This window comes from Zonotrichia albicollis, chromosome 1, assembly GCF_047830755.1.
Source record: "Zonotrichia albicollis isolate bZonAlb1 chromosome 1, bZonAlb1.hap1, whole genome shotgun sequence".
NCBI lineage: Eukaryota > Metazoa > Chordata > Aves > Passeriformes > Passerellidae > Zonotrichia > Zonotrichia albicollis.
The window spans coordinates 103,933,045-103,951,441 of record NC_133819.1 but is presented as its reverse complement, the minus strand read 5'-3'; the positions used below and the strand labels follow the sequence as shown (position 1 = coordinate 103,951,441).

The following is an 18,397-nucleotide window of genomic DNA, read 5'->3' as shown; positions in this document are numbered from 1 at the left end:
TGAAGATTTGTATTCCTGATAGCTAATGGATGTTCAACTATTTAAATTACTTGGCTGACTGAAAATTTTTACTCTCTCATTTGAAAAGCGAGGGTAACTTCATGAATTGGAATAGCTCCCATAGCAACAAGCTACTTTGAGCTAACCCATTTGGCAATGGAGATGTGAGAAATGCAGCTTTTATTTTAATAAAATCTCTCTACATTCCTGTTTTGAAAGCATATTTCAGATTTTTTCTTAATAAAATAATGTTAGAGGTTGTTGTGAGGACTTTTTTTTTTTAAACCAGAGGTATTTTAGTATTTTTAGTCCCTGGTGCAAAATTTTCTTGGGGGGCTACAGTAAATCACTGATTTCTATGATTTAAAACTGAATGCTTGAATTATATTTTTAATCTGTATTAATTAAAAAAGATTAAATTGAGACCATGACATATTTTTATATGGTATTAAAAGTAGCTGTCTGCACAGATGTTTGCCCTTTGGATCTAACTGAGATACTTAAGGGAAAAGCAGAATTTTGTGCCCTCTCTGGACCTCCCACATTTGCATTAGAAGAAAACATAGCAAAAATTCCCTATATGTGTAGGTCAGAAATCACTATACCTGCATTGGGACAAGACATAAAATTGTCCTCTCCCAATCTCCTTTCCTTCTGTTTAATCCCCACAAACAGCTCAGTACATTCACATTGTTTGTGCCCCAGTAAGCAAGGGCTGCTCTAACCACTCTGCCAGATTTCTTAGACTTGCACCATTTTCCACTGAGCTTTGGGACTACAGTGTAACTACTAGACAGTGAGCTACTTAAGCTCTCTGTGCTTGTTATGTCCATCTATTTATGTGCTGGAGTGCTCCTGACAAATAAGATTGGGAACGCTCTCCAGTACCACGTATAGTTTTCACATACTAGTAACATTCCTGAAATATTTGTCATCTGGGCTTCTCTTATCTTCAGAAGTTCAAGTTCAGTGTTTTTAGAGCTAGAGGAAGTGCTTCAGGACATTCATGTATAAAACTGGTAAAATCTTCTCTTGAATTATGGTTTGATCCTGAAGACACCTATGGCCTTGTGTAGGCCATTGAAATCAGTAGACACTGTGGATTTTACTATGTCTGTGAGAAGCCGTATGGTTTCACAGAATCACAGAATATTCTGAATTGCAAGGGATCATTGAATCCAGCTCATAAGTGGGTGGCCTGTATGGCAATTGAAGCCACAGCCTTGGTGTTCCTAGCACCATGCTCTGACCAGCTAGGCCCTAATCAAGTCAATCATGTACCTGCTTTTGCACACAGAGAATAATCTCATTGACTACTTCACAACTGTTCCATCTTAAAGTAGAGATGTAAGTAATTTACTGCATAAAGGCCTGTGCCATTCCTAGGATCAAGAGCCCTTCCTAGGATCAAGGTCACTCAAGGCAACTTTGAAGTTGCTCTGCTGAGCCAGCTGAGATTGGCCAAGCTACTTCATTGTGGTTAACCTGTTTGAAGTTTGCCCTGAGGATCAGTATGGGCATTCAGAACATGTCAGGAGCAGAGCTATGTCACCTGCTAGTTATATTCCTTTTAATTATCTCACCTCCAGATAGTAAAGTTGTTGGTGTCCTTAAGACCTTCTTAAGGGCAATGAGAGTTGGTTTTATCCACGTCCTGCAGTGTTCATTACATGGGCTACCATACACTTTTAAATTTTTTATAAAAATAAAAATACATCATTGTAATATAAACATAATGTTCATGTCCCAGATCCAGCAGAACAGTTCTGTACCCTGAGTACCCTCTTCCCTCCCGTTGATGTCAGCAGGAATGATGCATGTGCTCTGCTGCCAAGCATGTGCTCAACTGGCAGACATTAAACCTTGTTGCTGTATCAGAGACCAAGTGCAGCAGATAGCTTATTATCATATTGACAGGTTTCCTGTTAGAGGAGTACAGCCTATCTCCAGAAAAGTGCAGCCTAATTCTGCTGGGTCAAATGCATGTCTGGGGTCAGTAGCTAGATAATACTTTCTCATTCCATCAAGTGTATTTTAAACAAGCTCAGTTTCTACCCTTTAAAAAAATTATCTTGTTTTATGACCATTGCATTTTTACAAATGAAACACTGTTAAATGTGTTCTTTTAGAGATCATATAAAAATCCTGATTGCAGTGATTACAAGTATAAATTAGGATGAGAATGTTTGATTTTGTAGAGCTGGAAGTTCTGCTTCTGATGAAGTCAAAGGAAGCCTTTGCCAGTGACTTTGTTAGTAGAAGGATCTTACAGCCCATTATTGTGATGTGGAGTCTCCTGATCTCAGTTTTCTGTAGAGAAAGGCTTCTGGGACCTCTGTGACTATTTGGTGTATATACAAATGGGGAGACTGCAGGGTTTCCACTCCCATTATTTTTGACAAGATAATTAAACAAACAAACAAACAAAAATCCAGAATAGCTTTTTGTACCAGTGGTAATAAAGGTTGTCATATATTGCTTGAAATATGGCTTTCATATTCCTACTCTTTCTTCAAGCTAAATGACTGTAAAATCTCAACAGACTAAGTTGAAAACATTCCAAAACTCCTCCAAGTTTATTACTATCAACTTTGTGGTGGTTTGTGATTTATATTAAGACTATATTTCCTGATATGACTTACAACACTGTCTGGATAGAAACATCTTGATTATCTCTTAGGAATGGAGTTCTCAAGAGGGAGGCACCATTGTTCTAATTTTGCAATATTGGAAGGCTTTCATTAATTATGAGAGAGAAAAGGATATTATAATATTTTAAATCCAATAGCAATAGTACTCTAGAAGCTACTGTCAACACTGCATTTCAGTGTTGCAGAGGGATATTTCCAAATATTATGCAGCAGCAGTTTTGAGTTTAATTGTCTGCAGATGGTAGATGATCTATTTTCCTCTCTCGCTGCCACATTTCTAATAGCACCCAGGCTGTTCTATGTAAATGAGTGATCTTTCATATAATTTTGTCCTTAATTTTCCAATATTTTTTCTTTGCATCATTCTCCAGCTGCATCGTGTTGGATCTGACCTTTTAATTTTTTTAATATTCCTTAATATATATGTATCACAGCGTGCTTAACCATTTAGAGGCAATCATAGAGTGCTGGAAAACATCGAAATAACAAATTTCGTTAATGTGAGCCACACTAGCAGTTGTCTGCAGCAGGGAGTGCTTGTTAAAACACTGTCAGACAAATCTGGATATTTCAGGGTGCAAACAAGTCAGGGTTTTCAGCTTTTTTTTGTGAAGTTGAAACTCAGATCTGGGGCAGTTACACACATACTTAATAAAAGGTGTGCCACCTCTCAGTGGTCATTCTCTATATGCTGAACATTAAGTATATGGGTAGTGGATGCATTTTTAGAACAGTAAGCCAAGTGGGTACAAGAAAAGTTAATCTTAACTAGCTCAAAAATGCTTCACATAAAAATTGTCTTTAAAAAACTGTAGGAAAAATGTAGTATTATGAAATAGGAAAATCAAAATGAAACTAGCTCAAATTACTTGGAGAAGTTGATATTCGAATACTCTGAATAATCAGCTTGTTTTCATTTAGAAAGTTTAGTGCTGTGACTGGCAGGGCCAAAGAGTCTCCAGTTTCCTCAAATGCAGTGAATAATGTGCTTTGAGTCCTTTTCCTGAATGAAATTCACTCGCCACAGCTTATTAATTTGCAGAATAACCACACTAACAACTAAAGATGAAAAGGAACTTGTGGGAGTTTTTTGGTTTTCATTTGTGAAGTTCAGACAACAATCGACTGACCAAGATTCTTCTTGCTGGCGTAGCTTCAGTCTGGCTTTTTTTTCCCTCATGCATGCTGACCTGGACCTCTTCCTTTGCCTTAGCTGCGATAATCGTGACTCAGCTTACAACACCATACATTCGCATCGCCCCTGCTGCAGGCGACGACCAGCTAACAGGTCAGATGTTCAAGTACAGACCAGTCACCATGCCCATTCTGTCTCTTCTTCTTTGGCTCCTTTTCCCTGACAATTTCTTCCTTCTCTGCTCATGAGTTTCCTGTGTTCAAAGTTCCTTTCTGTTTATATTTTTTTTTTCCCTCAGCTCCATTAAACTCAGTGGTGTGCTTGGCACCAAAACTCACACACATGTCCCTATATGTACGACTCCACTGCATGTGCCCATTGTGTGCGTGATCTGTGGAGTGTTCCTTCAAGCCTCATGTTGTAAAGAGATCTCGTCTTGCTCCATCCATAAAGTAAATGAAAGTTTGCATATAGATATATATCTGTGTACCTGTTTATTTTTTTTTCTCTGTTATTAAACCAAGACACTAGAATTTCTAAATAATTGAGGCTCAAAAGTTGCATGTGCAAGTTAGGACAAAGATCTAGTATTAGTGGATTCAGGGTTTTTTCCTGTGTAATGGTAGGAAGATCATGTCTTCTGGCAAAATTTCAATGTGAAAGAAATTAAAATAAAGAAATACAAAAGATTCCTTTTTATTATGTCATACATGAGTTCTAGGATTAAAATAAAACAACCTAGCATGTGACATATGAGAATGAACAACACTTAAGGATTCAAAATCTAATTGTCAAAGTAAACTCAGTATTCAAGTGGAACCATTAGTAGGCTGTATATGGCTTGAAGGATGGCTCAGAATATGCTAGAAAACTTCGTGAACCCGGGGAAATGATTAATTTTGTTTAGAAAAGAAACCTGTGCCTAAAACCTTTCAGGGATTTGCAAACATTTTTCTTTTTAAAGACAATCAAAGAGCATTAAAAAAACTAGAACCAGAAGTGATGAAATATCTAATGGAGGAAGTAAACCTAGTCCATCAGCTTTTAGTGTATGATAAATCTTTGCCTTTTTGAAGAGTACTGGCATAGTTCCTTAGGAAAGCACATTGTTACCTATGAGACGAGTTCAGATGTCTGGTATCTGGATACTGGTACAGTAAATAAGAGGTAGTTAAATGATTCAGCTTAAGATAAGAGGATTAGTGACATGTCTGCTCTAGCTTTTAATTCTGGGGTATGTGTTATAATAATAAAGCTGAATGATCCATAATGCCCAAGTTACCTTGTCAATCACGATGAAATTGCTGCATGGTATACTTTTATTTTCTAATAATGTATGAACTAACCAGAATAACATACTTACAGTGCCATTAAGTAGCTTGTTCTTGTTACTGCTGCTTGGCAGAAGCTGTTTCTGCATACATATTTATACCTCAGTTAATTTTTACCTGACAATTCAAATAAATCATTGAAGAGACAGGATCTCTTCCATATCCTTGAACTTCAAGCTTTGATTTCTTTATCACAGGATTCAAATAAGCTTCTATATTTTTCCATGTGGAGATTGAAATATTTTCTCCTGTTTTGGGTTTTTTATTTGTTTCAATGCAAAACTGGGTAGCTACAGGTAACACTGGAGACATGCCTGTTCCACCAGAGGATGGTCGCAGTACTTAACAGTGACAGAAAAGAGATATGGCTAGCTGGCTATAAAGAGATATGGATAGCTGGCTGACATAGGATTTATTTCATTGCTTTGTCACTGGTGGCATTGGCAGTCTGTGGTTGTCTGTCAGATCTGTGAAATTTGTTTCTTTTTTCTTGAAAAGAAAATAAAAATGTTCTACCAGAATCTAATTTTGTAGTGAAAAGGAGCATATCAGATTATACCTGCCAACAGCATTTCTAGCTATTTGTGAAATGTATTAGAAAGCCTTTGAAATACCCTCATCATCTTCCCAACCCCACCTCATGTTTGAAAGACTCTGTGCTCAAAAGGAAAGAAACATCTTCCTCCTCGTTTGCCACAACTGCAGTAGCAAGCAAAGAAACCTCACCCAGCCCACAAGGTTGTCCCATGACAGCAACAAGAATTCCTGTTTTTCTAGGGAAACATCCTGTCTAGCGGTCCTTAGGGCTGGCTTTTCAACGCCAGGGCAGTACAGCAGTAGTGGGATCTGCAGTACCCATGAGAAGCACAAAGGGTTTTTTAAAGGAGATTTACAGAAACTGGACCACACATGACGGACCTGAGAGTCATACACATTGTCCCCACATTTTTGTCCTATAAATTTCAAGACTGTGGAAATGATTTCCATGTAAAAGGATTTGTTTATATGAAAGTACAGGGCTGTTTCTAACTGTAGTTACCACAAGCCCTACAGCTGTAACTGTTAAATGTCACTTAGCATTTTCTGTTCAGAGCTTTTTTCTCACTTCTTTGCTCAGAACCAAAGTAATTATATTTGAGATCAAGAAATTACTTTTGTCTTTTAGCATTTGAGGAGATACATAAGCGGCAGTGGGAAGGTCAAGGATGGCATTTTCAGGTTTCTTTACATTGGAAGCTGATGGTTCTTGCATAATGAAAATTTAAAATCTTCGCTGCATTCTTGAATATCGTTACCAAATTTGAAAGGTCTTCCTCTTCACAAATATCATGATAATGCAGCTCAGCTTTCAAGCCAGTTCTGCTTGCACTCATTTCCTCCATCCTCGTCATCATTGCCTTGCCTCTTACTGGTGCAGTTGATAAACAATGCATTATTAATTTCTCTTTGTCCTTCCTTTCTCCTTCCTTTTTCATATAAAAATAACAGGTCTACCATTGGAAGGATTACAGGCTAGTTGCCCTAAATATCTTGACAGCCACTCCAGGTTGCCTTTGAAGCCCATAGCAAAGAGAACTTTTCCTTGCACTTAAATACTTACAGTGTAGTTGTCCTTGAGTTATGGAATAAGATAACACAGTGTAAAAGCAACTGTGTGATTTTGGCTCTTAGAAGTCAAAACAGGGAAATCAGTGTTCACTCAATACATAATTATCAGTGATCCAATAATGTAGTAGCTAAGGAATTCAAATTTGGGGGATAGCGTTTAGCTTTCTGTGTTACCTTACAAAAAGTAACTAACTTGAAATCCACTCAATTGAACCTGTCCTTTAACAGACAGAGCATATCTAATATCTTACTCCTGTGTGTGAAGAAAACAGATTATGTATACATGAAGCACAGTAGTACTCATGATACTGTCTCCATGTTTTCATAACAAATACAGTTTAACATTCCATTGAAATCATGTAGAATATTAGCAGAAAACTTGCCACATAAAAATGATTGTATGGTCTTAACTTCAGAGTTGCATAAAAAATCCATCTTTTTGAGAAATACTGAAATAATTTGAAGTTTGTTTCAGTATTTTGTAAGAGACACTTCATCTAATGGGTTTAAATTGGTCATATTTGGTATTCACTTGGCTCTCATATATTTTGTTCTCTGCATTCTGATAAAATAGCATGCTTGGAATCATGATTAGGGTGTTCATTCTGTCAGGCATTTACTTAATTGTTGAAATATGTCTGAGCTACTTGTATTTGAATTAAAGTATTTCCATTTGTGATTTAGTGGAGCAGCCACTACTTTGCTGGATATTATTAAGACTGATTTCCATAGAACGCCCTTTTTACGACCCATTGTAATTACACATCCAGCTGCATGAGAGAACTGTGTATTGTACATTCTTCATACATTAAATTCTTGGTACAAATCAAATGCAGCAAGATCTGTCAGAAGTTTTGTAAGGTAACTGATACTTAATGATTGGGAAGAATTTTTTTTTGTAAAAGATGGGGCAGAAGCTTAAAACATGAATTAGTTTTATCCTGCACACCTTAAGGTCTAGATGATCTCCATATTTTATAAACAAGTTAAAAGCAGTCATAAAATAATCCTAGTAAGTTTCTTCTCCCTTATGAAGTTAGCACTATAATAAAATATACCCATTTCTTAGGATGTACATTCAGTACATAGCAAGATTTATTGCAGTGTTCTGGGTCACATTCTATTCTCAGCCATTCCACAGTAAAAGTAAAAAAAATAAACTGAAATCTTTGATTGATTAAATCACAACTTCATGGAATATTTTTATGTCAGGAAATTTACTCCAGTTTTATACTGTATTTCTGAAAATTCAGTTTGTTTATTAACACAAAAACCAACAACATAAATTTGAGAAGGAGTGTTTTGCTGTTTACCTTGATTTTTGCTTTACAGTGCATCTGAGGTATAGCAGCATGTACTGGACAGACTTTCACATTCATTTTTTCTCCATCCCAGACCATGTAACATTGATTTAGATGTACTCTGACATGCTAAAACTTGAAGTGCTATTTTGGGCAATGTAGAACCCACTATTTCCTAGTTGAGACTATTTCCTAGTTGAGTCTCTAATAACAAACCTATGTGCAGACATGTCTGTCTGCAGGTTTAATACACTATTTTAGAAGTTTATTCTTGTCTTGGTACTTCTGGGCAATATTTGCATTAGTTGGAGTTGTGGATAGTTATCCAGGGGAGAATAAGCACCTGTGTGCTGTAAAGTCAAAGCCATATTGCAGTGCTGTTGCAAGATAAGTGACAGGGAAAGCAGAATGAGAATGGATCTGACTTTCCAAAGTGAAACTCTAAGCTTGTTTTTATGTGATGGCCCCAATGATTGTTATACCAGTTGTTCAAGGATTCTGGTCCTTTTCTCAGCTGGGCAGAATGCAAAACAAGGAAATGTTCCTACTTTCTGCAGCACTGGCTGAATGCATTTCAATGGGCTGAAGTGTCACTTGTGATTTATTGCCCATTTTTGTTCTTTTATGTGTTATATTTGTCATTTTTGCAGTGACAGTTTCATCTATAAAACAGCATAGTTACAAGAAAATGTTAAGAGGATACAGGAGTGCCATGGGAGTTGCTGTTTCCTTTTCTTCCTTTTATTTCCCCTAGTATGTTACAGAGTCAAATGTCAGGTTTTCTGTAAGACAGTGCAGCCAAAGCATCTATGCTTTTACGCATAAGTACATTTTCCACAGAGCAACTGAAGAAGAGCTGAAGTTAAACAATAAGACTAAGAAGGCCTAAAAATAATGCTAATAACATTTCCCAAATGGTGAAATAACCTATAATACAACCCATTGCTATCTACACAAAAAAGAGCCCAACTTGATTAGAAGCCAGTTATTAGTGTGATTGTATTTGTTATGTTAAATACTCCACTTCTTGTTTTAAAATAACAGTTCCTTTAACGTTCTCTGGAAATGAGACCTTTGCAACTCCCATGCATAAGTAGAAGATTAGGGAGGATAAACTGCAGAGTCATAGCAGCAGTTTTTCTCTGGCCATTGATGCTTCTGGTTGGCCAAGGGGGTGTGGGTTCTTCAGATGTCCTGGTGCTGCATCACCAGAAAAGGCACTGTGTTACAGACCTGGGACAGGAGCAGCTGGAGAAGATCCCATGAACTAGAAGAAAGTATCAACTTTTCCCTACCTTTAGGAAGGACAAGTAGCCTCATTAGGTATGTTTACCACTGTAGAAACAGGTTGTCTTTTATTCAGGGCAGATAAAAAGTTGGTTGCCACAGAAGTAAGAGTCAGTCATTGCAGTTACAATGCTGTGTTACATCCCTCAAGTACAAAACCAGTCTGGAAGTTTGAGTATTCCAGTTCATACCTGAGAGAAAAATATGATTCCAAGTGTCTAATATCTCCTTCGTGACAAGAGTCATCCAAATTTAATGTAAGCCACTAAAGATGGGTCTCTTTGGTTCCTCCTAGCTTGAAAAATAATCTGTTCTCTTAGTAATGTGTAATCTTCATGTCAGGATGTCTGTGAGGCTGTTTGAGGTTGGGCTGGGAGGAGAGGGAGCTTTTCTTAATCACATTACAGAGAATGAAGGCATAAAATCCAGTCATGAAAGTAATTGTATGAATGAAATGACCAGGATAAATTCTTAAGAAACTGAAGGAATCTCTGTCATCTGTTCAGTACTGGTTCTGGTCAGTATCACACCTACTTCAAAATGTTTCAACATCAGCAATGTACAGAGAACAGAAAACAATGCAAAATAACAGTAGGTAATTTTTAAAGCCTAACTGTCATAGAGTGTGTTGCTTCATTTCTGTATTAAAAAATATGCCTCTGATTTTTACATTTGAAACAGAGTTTTGTATGTATCACTATGAAAAATTAAGGAGAGACAAGGGAAGACAAGGAAATTCAGAGATATAAGTAGTAACTAAAAAAAACCCTGTGAATTTCAGTGTTTCCCATCTGTAGTTTTTGACTGTATTCATAAAATGCTAAGCAATTTGAATTTTAACTCGAAATAAAATGTGAGTAAAATAATCTCTAGTTCTTGGAGTCTGCAAATCTGGTGTTTGTACCACTGGAGAGTTTGACAAATGTTTAACGCGATATTATGTGAATTGCCTCTGTTTTAATGTACAGATGAGCATTCAGATGTGTTACAGTTAAATAGAGTAGTGCAGCAAAGAGGAGAGTAATACTGTCAACTTTAAGCTAAAGTTACAGAACATACTGTCTTGGGCAAAATAATATTTCAGCAATTCATTCAGTTTAGTTTCATTGAAATAGCTCAAATCTGAATAAGTATCTAAGCCACATTTGTCTGCTTGTAGTAAGAGTTCAGCGCTATGCAAGCCATAACTGCAGTTATTGACAAGTTTTTAACACTTTTTTCAGACAATACATTGAAAATGTCCTTTTCTGCACTAATGAGAGTTTGACTGCAAGAACCAGTGATTTTAGAGCTCTGAGAAAGACACTCAGGTGCACCTGTGCATTTTCAAGTTTTCATTTTTCAAAAATTTTGAATTTTCATTTCCTTCCCTTAATCTGACTTTCTATCACTGCTGAGCACTAAAAGGTTTTTGTGTACATAGAAAATTCCTGTGCAAATGAAAGTTGAGTCACAGTTTTCCACAGACGTGAACAGAAGCTGGGGTCTTGCGTGGTTTTTAGCTGTGAAGAGGGGAAATAAGTACTCTCAGGTCCTGTTTAAACTTTTGAGTTCGCATTGGAAGGACAAGGTAAAGAATAGAGGAAAAGTAGTAAATTCTAATTGGTCAAAAGCAAACAAAGTATTCTATAAACCTTTTTGAAGTAAAATAGTTGCACTTTTCAGTTTGCTGTCACTGAATTAGACTGCTTCTGGTTATGAGTCAATGTGTCAATAATTAAAAGTGAAAAGAGCTGATTATAAAAATGACTGTTCAAGACATTCTTAATCAAGTAGGACAAGTGGAGATTTTCCTTTAACCCCTAGAATCTCCAGGAAATAAATGAAAACCCAAATGTAAATCAGTGATGACTATTCAGAGGAGGCCTAGTCTATTCTTGCCCTTGTACTAGAATATTGGTGCATTCAACATTATTTCAGCCTGAATAGGGTTTTTTATTGGCAATATTATAAAAATTTCTGAAATGTGAACAAAAGAACTGCTATACTGTATTGGCACAAAGACAGATGTAGAATTCTGTGGAATTATATTTCCTTTGTTGTGCTGATTCTGCTTTCCAGTTCCTCTAGCTGACCTTCCTGTCCCAAAACAGTGTTGACTCTGAAATGCTTTAAAAGAAGTTTTGAGTCTTTTTTCCTACTTTTTATAAATTTATCACAGACATATTTTTCTATTTTCTATTTCTTCATGCATCATTACATGTATAATTCCATTTATTTGTTAGTAGAATGAATTATGTTCATTCTATGTTCTTAACTATGTTATGTTTCCTTCCAGGAAAATGTGTGGGTAGTGAAAAATGAGAAGTAAATTCCAAGTGTGATTGTTTTTGAAGGATTTCTGAAGAATCCTTCATAAGGATTGCAGTGTGATGGGAGGTTGGTGGTGAAAGTCACCAGGAATGCCAGCCTCATATGTGAGCCAGTGGCAGCACAGGTCAAAACATCCATGAGTGTTCAGACCTCCCACAGGGATACCTATACTGCATTACCCTCTGCCCCTCTCCTAATGGCACAGTAACCAAGCCTTCACTGAGTTTCCATTTGGAACTGTTCGTTTGTGTTCCTCTGCTTAAGTCCTTGGCTGACAGCAAGATCAGAAGATGATACCTCACTCTGCTACTTCTTACCCACAGCTTCAGGTTGCTTTGTTCCCATGCTGGATGTGATCCCTTGCATTCAGGGATGGAAAGTAAAACAGCTGTATTTGTCCAGGCCAAAAGCATCTAGTTTTGTACATGAGTTTCACCCTGAGTAGATCAGCTCCAGAAACATTACTGTAATCTAATTTCACATCTTCCCTGCTTGGTAGAAGCCAGTTGAGAGCTAGAAAACCACATTTTATCTTCCTTGAAGAGGGCAGAGTCCTCTTCAGTCTTCAAATCCACACCTTTCTGTTTCTAGAAAACAGCTGAAATAAATTCTCAGTGATGTTGGATATTGCTTGTCATGTCTCAGTACAGTTTCAGGAGTAGATCTGATGTTGAAAGCATGGGAGTCAACAAGAGGTTTCCTTCAGCAATAGGTGAAACTCACATGCATTTGGTGGGGCTGGCGGTAAATTGTCCACTTCTTCTGTAGGGATGGCCTGAAAGTGGTGCTGACTTGCTTAGAAAATGTGTTAGGTATGGACAGGATCAATCCAGACTGTCTGCTTTCATTTCCTTAATTTGAGATAATAGTTATTCTTCTACCATGAGTAATGTTGGTTTGAGGTTGTGTGGAGAACCATAAAAGCAGATGTTTCAGCTCTAAAGGCTACCCTTGTTGTATGTATATGTACCTTTATGACTTCTTGTTCACAGAAGTTATAAAGGTACATATATGAGATGTAACTCATCTATTATATACTCATATATGTACATACATATGTGAGATGCAACTGCACTTCCAATGGCTGCAAGTGGGACATCTTGCACAGAGCATCAGCTGGGAACAAGCCCTACATTCAAAACCTGCCATTTCAGCCCTTGTTGGTGCTTTTGTTCTCAGACCTCCTCATCCTTATTCAGTATGATACCTACATGCATACAGCTAATATGATGCAAGTATATTCTCATTACTCCTGAGACAACCTTGATTAGAAATGTGTGTCTCATCATGTTGGTCATTGTTGTGTTTGTGTAGTCAGAGGGGAGTTGGTAAAGAAGCCCAGTTTTATCTTTCCACAGAAGTCAGGAGGATTTCAACTTTAATTTCAGTGGTGGGAGCTGTTTTCAGATATGCTGCCATGGCTTTTCCATTTGTTGGCATAGAGGTCTGTGATGTGTTCCATTGTGGCTGCTTCTTTGGCCGCACATAGTGAATACTTTTAAATATGTAACCATCCTTTTTTTCTTCATAAAATGGACTACAGTGTGTGAAAGTACTCTTTAGGGTCATTTGAAAGCTTAAGGTTCCAAAGACTTTATACTTTTTTTCCTTAGTAAATTATTTATTTCCTATAAGGAGATAGACTGTGTCTGTATATTTGAGACTTGTTAATAATTTCTGGTTATGGTACAGCTATTGAGTGTGCTTTAAACATCCCTTAATGATCTCAATGCTGTTAAAGTGTGAGTGCTTATGCTTTTTTCTCAGATGAATGAGGGCTTCCAGCTCCTTGGGTGCCCACAAGAGAGGAAAATTTTTATGAATTTTAATTATTTAAGTTTCTTTGCTTAAAAGAAAAAGGCAAAGAGGAGCTAGTAGAAAGGATGATGGCTTTGTTTTAAAGGAGAAGTGAGCTCTTTATCAACACTTGCTTGTTTAAGTTTTTTTTTTTTTTTTAAACCACAGTCTCCAGAAAAAATCCAGACTAAATTGTCTGGATTACAATTCTGTTAAAAATAAATTGTGATGAGACCAAAAGTCAAACTGGGAACTTCATTTGTTTTAGGCATGTATTGTAAAGAATGTTGTTATTCCTGACAACCAGAAATGCAGATGTTTAACCAAAATAGTCTTTCTGCTCACATACACCAACATGAATCATCCACCAGTGAGAGACAGTTCATGTGATAGTCAGTTAAATGAGTTGTATTCATCAGTGAAATAGCTCTTTGCATGTCTTTTCATGCAGTTCTTTGTCACTTATATTTACATTTTCCTAAAGAATACCACAAACAAAATTAATAATTCATAACTATTGTTACACAGCAGAGCCTTATTTTGGTACTCCCTTCTTACCACAGACCTTCTAACAAGTCTGTATTTTCCTGTATTTAAAAAACACCAAATAAAAAACATGCCAAATCAACATAGTGGTCCTCAGGAAATACAGAAACCTTTTTCTGGGCAAAGAAGATCTGTACACAGCAATATATATTGTGATGATGATCATAAATTGCAAAGAAAATACTCTCCTGCTAAAATGTAAGTGCTGTTTGCCCTCCTTCCCAGACTTCAAAACGATAGAGTGGTGAGCACATCATAGGAGGGAAAGTCAGACTATGTTGATTTCAACACTTAAATTACTCCTATATTTAGAAAAATAGAAGGAAAACATTGTCTCTGCCATGTAGAAAAAGCAGTTTATACATGAGGAGCATTTCCAAGAGAAACCAGGAACAGAAAGGAAGAATATTTTAAAAAGAGAAGTAAACAGACCTTACTCTTGCCACATTTCTAAAACTAATATATTCAAGACATGGGCTAGAGAGAAAACTGAAAAAATGCTGATCAAAACCACCTTCTGGCACAAAGTGTACCCTGCCCAACAACACCTCATAACTTCTACCATATGGACAAAACCTGCAGTTTTGAAGGAGAGCGAGGAGTGCTGATTGGAAAACTAACAATGAGGATGGCAAGGGAGAACTCACTCTCCTAGCTGGAGTTCTACCAGGAGTAATAAACCAAAGACTTTGTTAGCAGAATACGTGCTGGCTAGCAGATGAGGACTGAATGCCAGTCACTTACAGTATGAACAGAAGAGCCAGGGTGGTAATTGATTTCATCTACAGATCTGTATGTTTTGGGTCTCCTCCAAGGCAGGCTCAAACCCTGGCATCTGGGATGAACTTGAAAGTGTGTCAGACTGGCCTGTCCCTCACAGCATCAGTAATGCTGCTGCTACAGATTTATAAATAAGGGTACTGATTTTTGCAGTCATAGGTGAGATGAAGGGAGAAATGCTGTTTCTGGAAGAAAAGGACATTTTGCACTGCTGCCCTGTTGCAGTGTGCTTTGTGATAAAGGATTCGGTTTCCTGTTGGTCATTTGACATTTATAAGGACCTATCTCTGTGAAGCACCTGTTTTCATACCAAGACAGATATATCAGCATTTTTTCTTACTTTGTCATACTGCCTTTTTTCTCAGCCCTTTCCTTTCAGACATTCTGCTTTTCCTACCTTTATTAATTGACCTTCATGTTGCTTCCTTCCTTGAAACACCCCAACCAACATCATCAATTAAAACATTTGTCATTCCCTCAAATTCCCTCAAATCCTTCCTAAAGATCTGTTTCTGCTGTGGTACTAACTGGAAATGCTGATACCAGCTAGTTAAAAGAGCAGGAAGGCAGGAAGGGTAGAACTGTTTGGGTATTGAAAATGCATCTTTTTAAGGGGTTTTGCCTCCCCCTTCCCCCTGTGGTTGCTACCCCTGCCTCCTACAGCCTAGCTCAGCTAGGTTGTGTGCTTTTAGTGGCCAAGATTACTTAGCTGTGTGCCTGCCCTGTTCTTAGCACAGTGGGGCTCCCTGTCTGATTTACAGCTTCTAGCTCCTACTATCATACAAATAATAGGAAGTAATGATGATAGTAGCCTCTGCAATTCATGTTGTCCTTGGAGAGTGTGGAGAGAGTCTTTAAAGCCAAGTTTTCAGTCTTCTCACTTTGTGGCAGGGACAGTAGGAGCCTAGTGATGGGTGTTCCAAGGAAGCATCATACCTCTCTGCCTTTCTTCTGCCTTGTACCATTTTGCTTGATTTCTGCTGCCTCATCACAGTGCAGCTGTCACACAAGGGTATAATGTTTCATTTTCCTGACTCACTCTGTAGAATAACTCAAAAGTAGGTGTTCAGATGTGATAGTTGAATCTCACTGCCTGCATAAAAAAATCACAGGGTAGTTACTAACTGAAGTTGGTTTCAAATTTGGTTGGAAAATTGGATGATGTGAACTAACTGTATTACTACCTTAAGGCCTTGTAAGGTTAGCCATTACATCAGTTACTGGAGCACCTGCGGATGATATGAAGTTGGAAAGGCTTGCAAGCCTCTTACTTTGAGAGTGTTAAAGCTGCAGAAAGGAAGCACAAAAGGCAGGAACTATGGTCAGCCTTGAGTGGGAGAAATTGAACTAAACTGGTCTAGTTAATTAATAAAAGAGATTATTTTTTGACTCAAATAAAAAACCTGAATTTATTAAAAACTGCTTTAGACAAAACAACCTTTAGCTAGTTTTTACTAGTAACAGCTTAAATCTTACCCCTTCATTTTTAAGTATAACCAGCAGTGCCTAGACTTTTGAGCCAGGATTATTTTATTGGTTATTCTGTTCTGTAAAATGGTCAGTCATTCCTAAGTACATTTTTCGGAGAAAAGAAATACTAAAAAGCAAGTCCAAACTTTGTTTATTTACAAAGAGAAGGAGAAAGAGAGTTTATTCAGTTTGGTAGAGGTCCATTTCTTTTACTGGAAAATATTTTCATTTTTCTTGAAAAATAAGATAGTGCTTGCCTCAGAATTAAAGAAATTATTATTTTTCTCACAAAATTCATTCACCTTAGCTTTCATTATGGTGAAAAGTAGTTCTGCTACAACCTTTTCTATCCATAAGCTACCTGCAAGAGATTATTCTTTATGAAGTTTTGAGGTTGATGATAACATGATACTTGTGCCTTCTGAGTGGGAAGGGAAAGGCAAATTTTCCACCAAAGGAAGTGGCAGAACTCGAAATACTTCAAAGAAAGAGTCGGAATTTTTTTTTACTCAGTGTTTTAACTTATTGTGTGGAAATAGAAATTTAGCTGCACAAAGTCATTTAAGAATTCAAACTCTGGCAGACACTAATGCAGTAACTAGAATGTAATTCAGTTCTCATTCTGAAGAGGGAGTAAAAGATGCCATGAACTGGCAAAGTAATGACTAAACTTCAGAGGAGATTCCAATATTAAGAAAAAGTTAATGGAATAGGTCTGAGAGTAAAAACTAAGTGAAATACTGTCTTTGGATGTTTCATGGGTACTACTTAAAAATATTATCACTGAGGCTTGCAAAGTATAGAACAAAATGGTATCCGTGAGGATAAGTCAGTCCAGCTGAATGTCATTCTTTCTAAGCAAAGGAAAAGAAACATATTTCACATTTTAAATGCTACTGTTGGGAGAGCCAAAAAGAATGGGAAATCAGTCAGTAAAAGGGAAATTGTAGTTGCTGACATTAAGTAGAAAAGTAAATATCTAAGGGTATGGAACCAAGCAGTGTGATTGTCTTCTACTGTATTCAGCAGAGGAAGCCTGGAGAAATACTTTGCTGGGTTTTGCAGCACCTAAGGGTTTATTTTTAAGTGTATCTCTGTTTTTCACTTCTGGCAGGAAGCACTCTAGCTTGTTTTCATCAAGTAAAGACTTTCCAAAGTCAGCACCTTAATCTTTTTTAAACTGGCAGGAAACATCTCCTTATCCTTTCATTTTCTGAGCAGCTCCCTTGAGCTATCCTCCACTCACTGCTCTTTAGTGACCTTTTGTCTTTCTGGAGGTGCACCACAGTGTATATGTCACTTAAGCCTTGATTCTTGCAGCTCCGCTAGCAAGAGCTGGTGTTTTCACACTGTGTTCAGCTTCCGTTTTCTGAGATTGCCCAGACAATCTCAGAAAACAGAAGTGAGAGTTTTTTATGCAAGGCTTGAAGTCAGTTTTCGTATGCAAGGGTAGAATCAAAATCTTAAAACTAAACCAAAAAAAATCCAAGTAAGTAATTAGGTCCACTGTTGTGAAGAAAATGCAGTGGGCATAACTCAGTTGCTGGCATCAACTTAATGACCTGTTTTCATTAAACACAGATATTTTACTGGAGGCCCAGAATTAGTCTCGTAGCTATATATTCTTAAAGGCTCCAGGGCGACCAAGGACATTAAAAATTACTGTGTCAGACAAAAAGATTGGAAGAATGGTAATAAAATAAAGAAATAAACCACCAAGACTAGATCATCATGATAAAATAGTGTATCAGTAGCACTGTTTCTGTAATGAAAGATTACATTTCACTCAATGTTTTTAGCATCTGTCAGTTCAGCAGAGTAAAAGAGAAATCAAAGCACCTTTTTCTTTAAGGCATGCCATGGTGCTTTTCTACATTTCTCTTGAAAACATGCAAACAAAACCAAATGCACAGATGGACATTACCGTTTATGAGGAGGCAAAATGAATTTCAGAACTACTGCCCTGAGTTGCCTCGCTCCCCTTAGGGACAGCTCACCCTTCTCTCCATGGTGCCAGTGCAATTGCCTGTGTGAATATGGGGCCAAAAGTCAGTTAAGAAGTAATTATGAGGTGAGAGCAAATATCATTCAATCAACCTCTGCCTATCAAACAGAAACATAGGAGAAGTAAAGTGGCACTGCTTTTCTTAGTTAATGCACTTTAGTATTTAATATTAA

General features: G+C 37.3%; 1 protein-coding gene across 11 annotated transcripts in view; it reads left to right on the top strand.

Moving 5' to 3' along the window:
* PTPRM (protein tyrosine phosphatase receptor type M) overlaps positions 1-18,397 on the top strand; it is a 443,069-nt gene that overhangs the window by 269,851 nt on the left and 154,821 nt on the right. For 7 of the 11 annotated variants that reach the window (XM_074548743.1, XM_074548708.1, XM_074548687.1 and 4 more), the window contains exon 14: positions 3,865-3,939. The exons of the other annotated variants lie outside the window; for them this stretch is intronic. In XM_074548743.1, the coding sequence (XP_074404844.1) occupies positions 3,865-3,939 (75 nt within the window). The remainder of the gene's footprint in view (positions 1-3,864; positions 3,940-18,397) is intronic. 11 annotated transcript variants of the gene reach the window in all.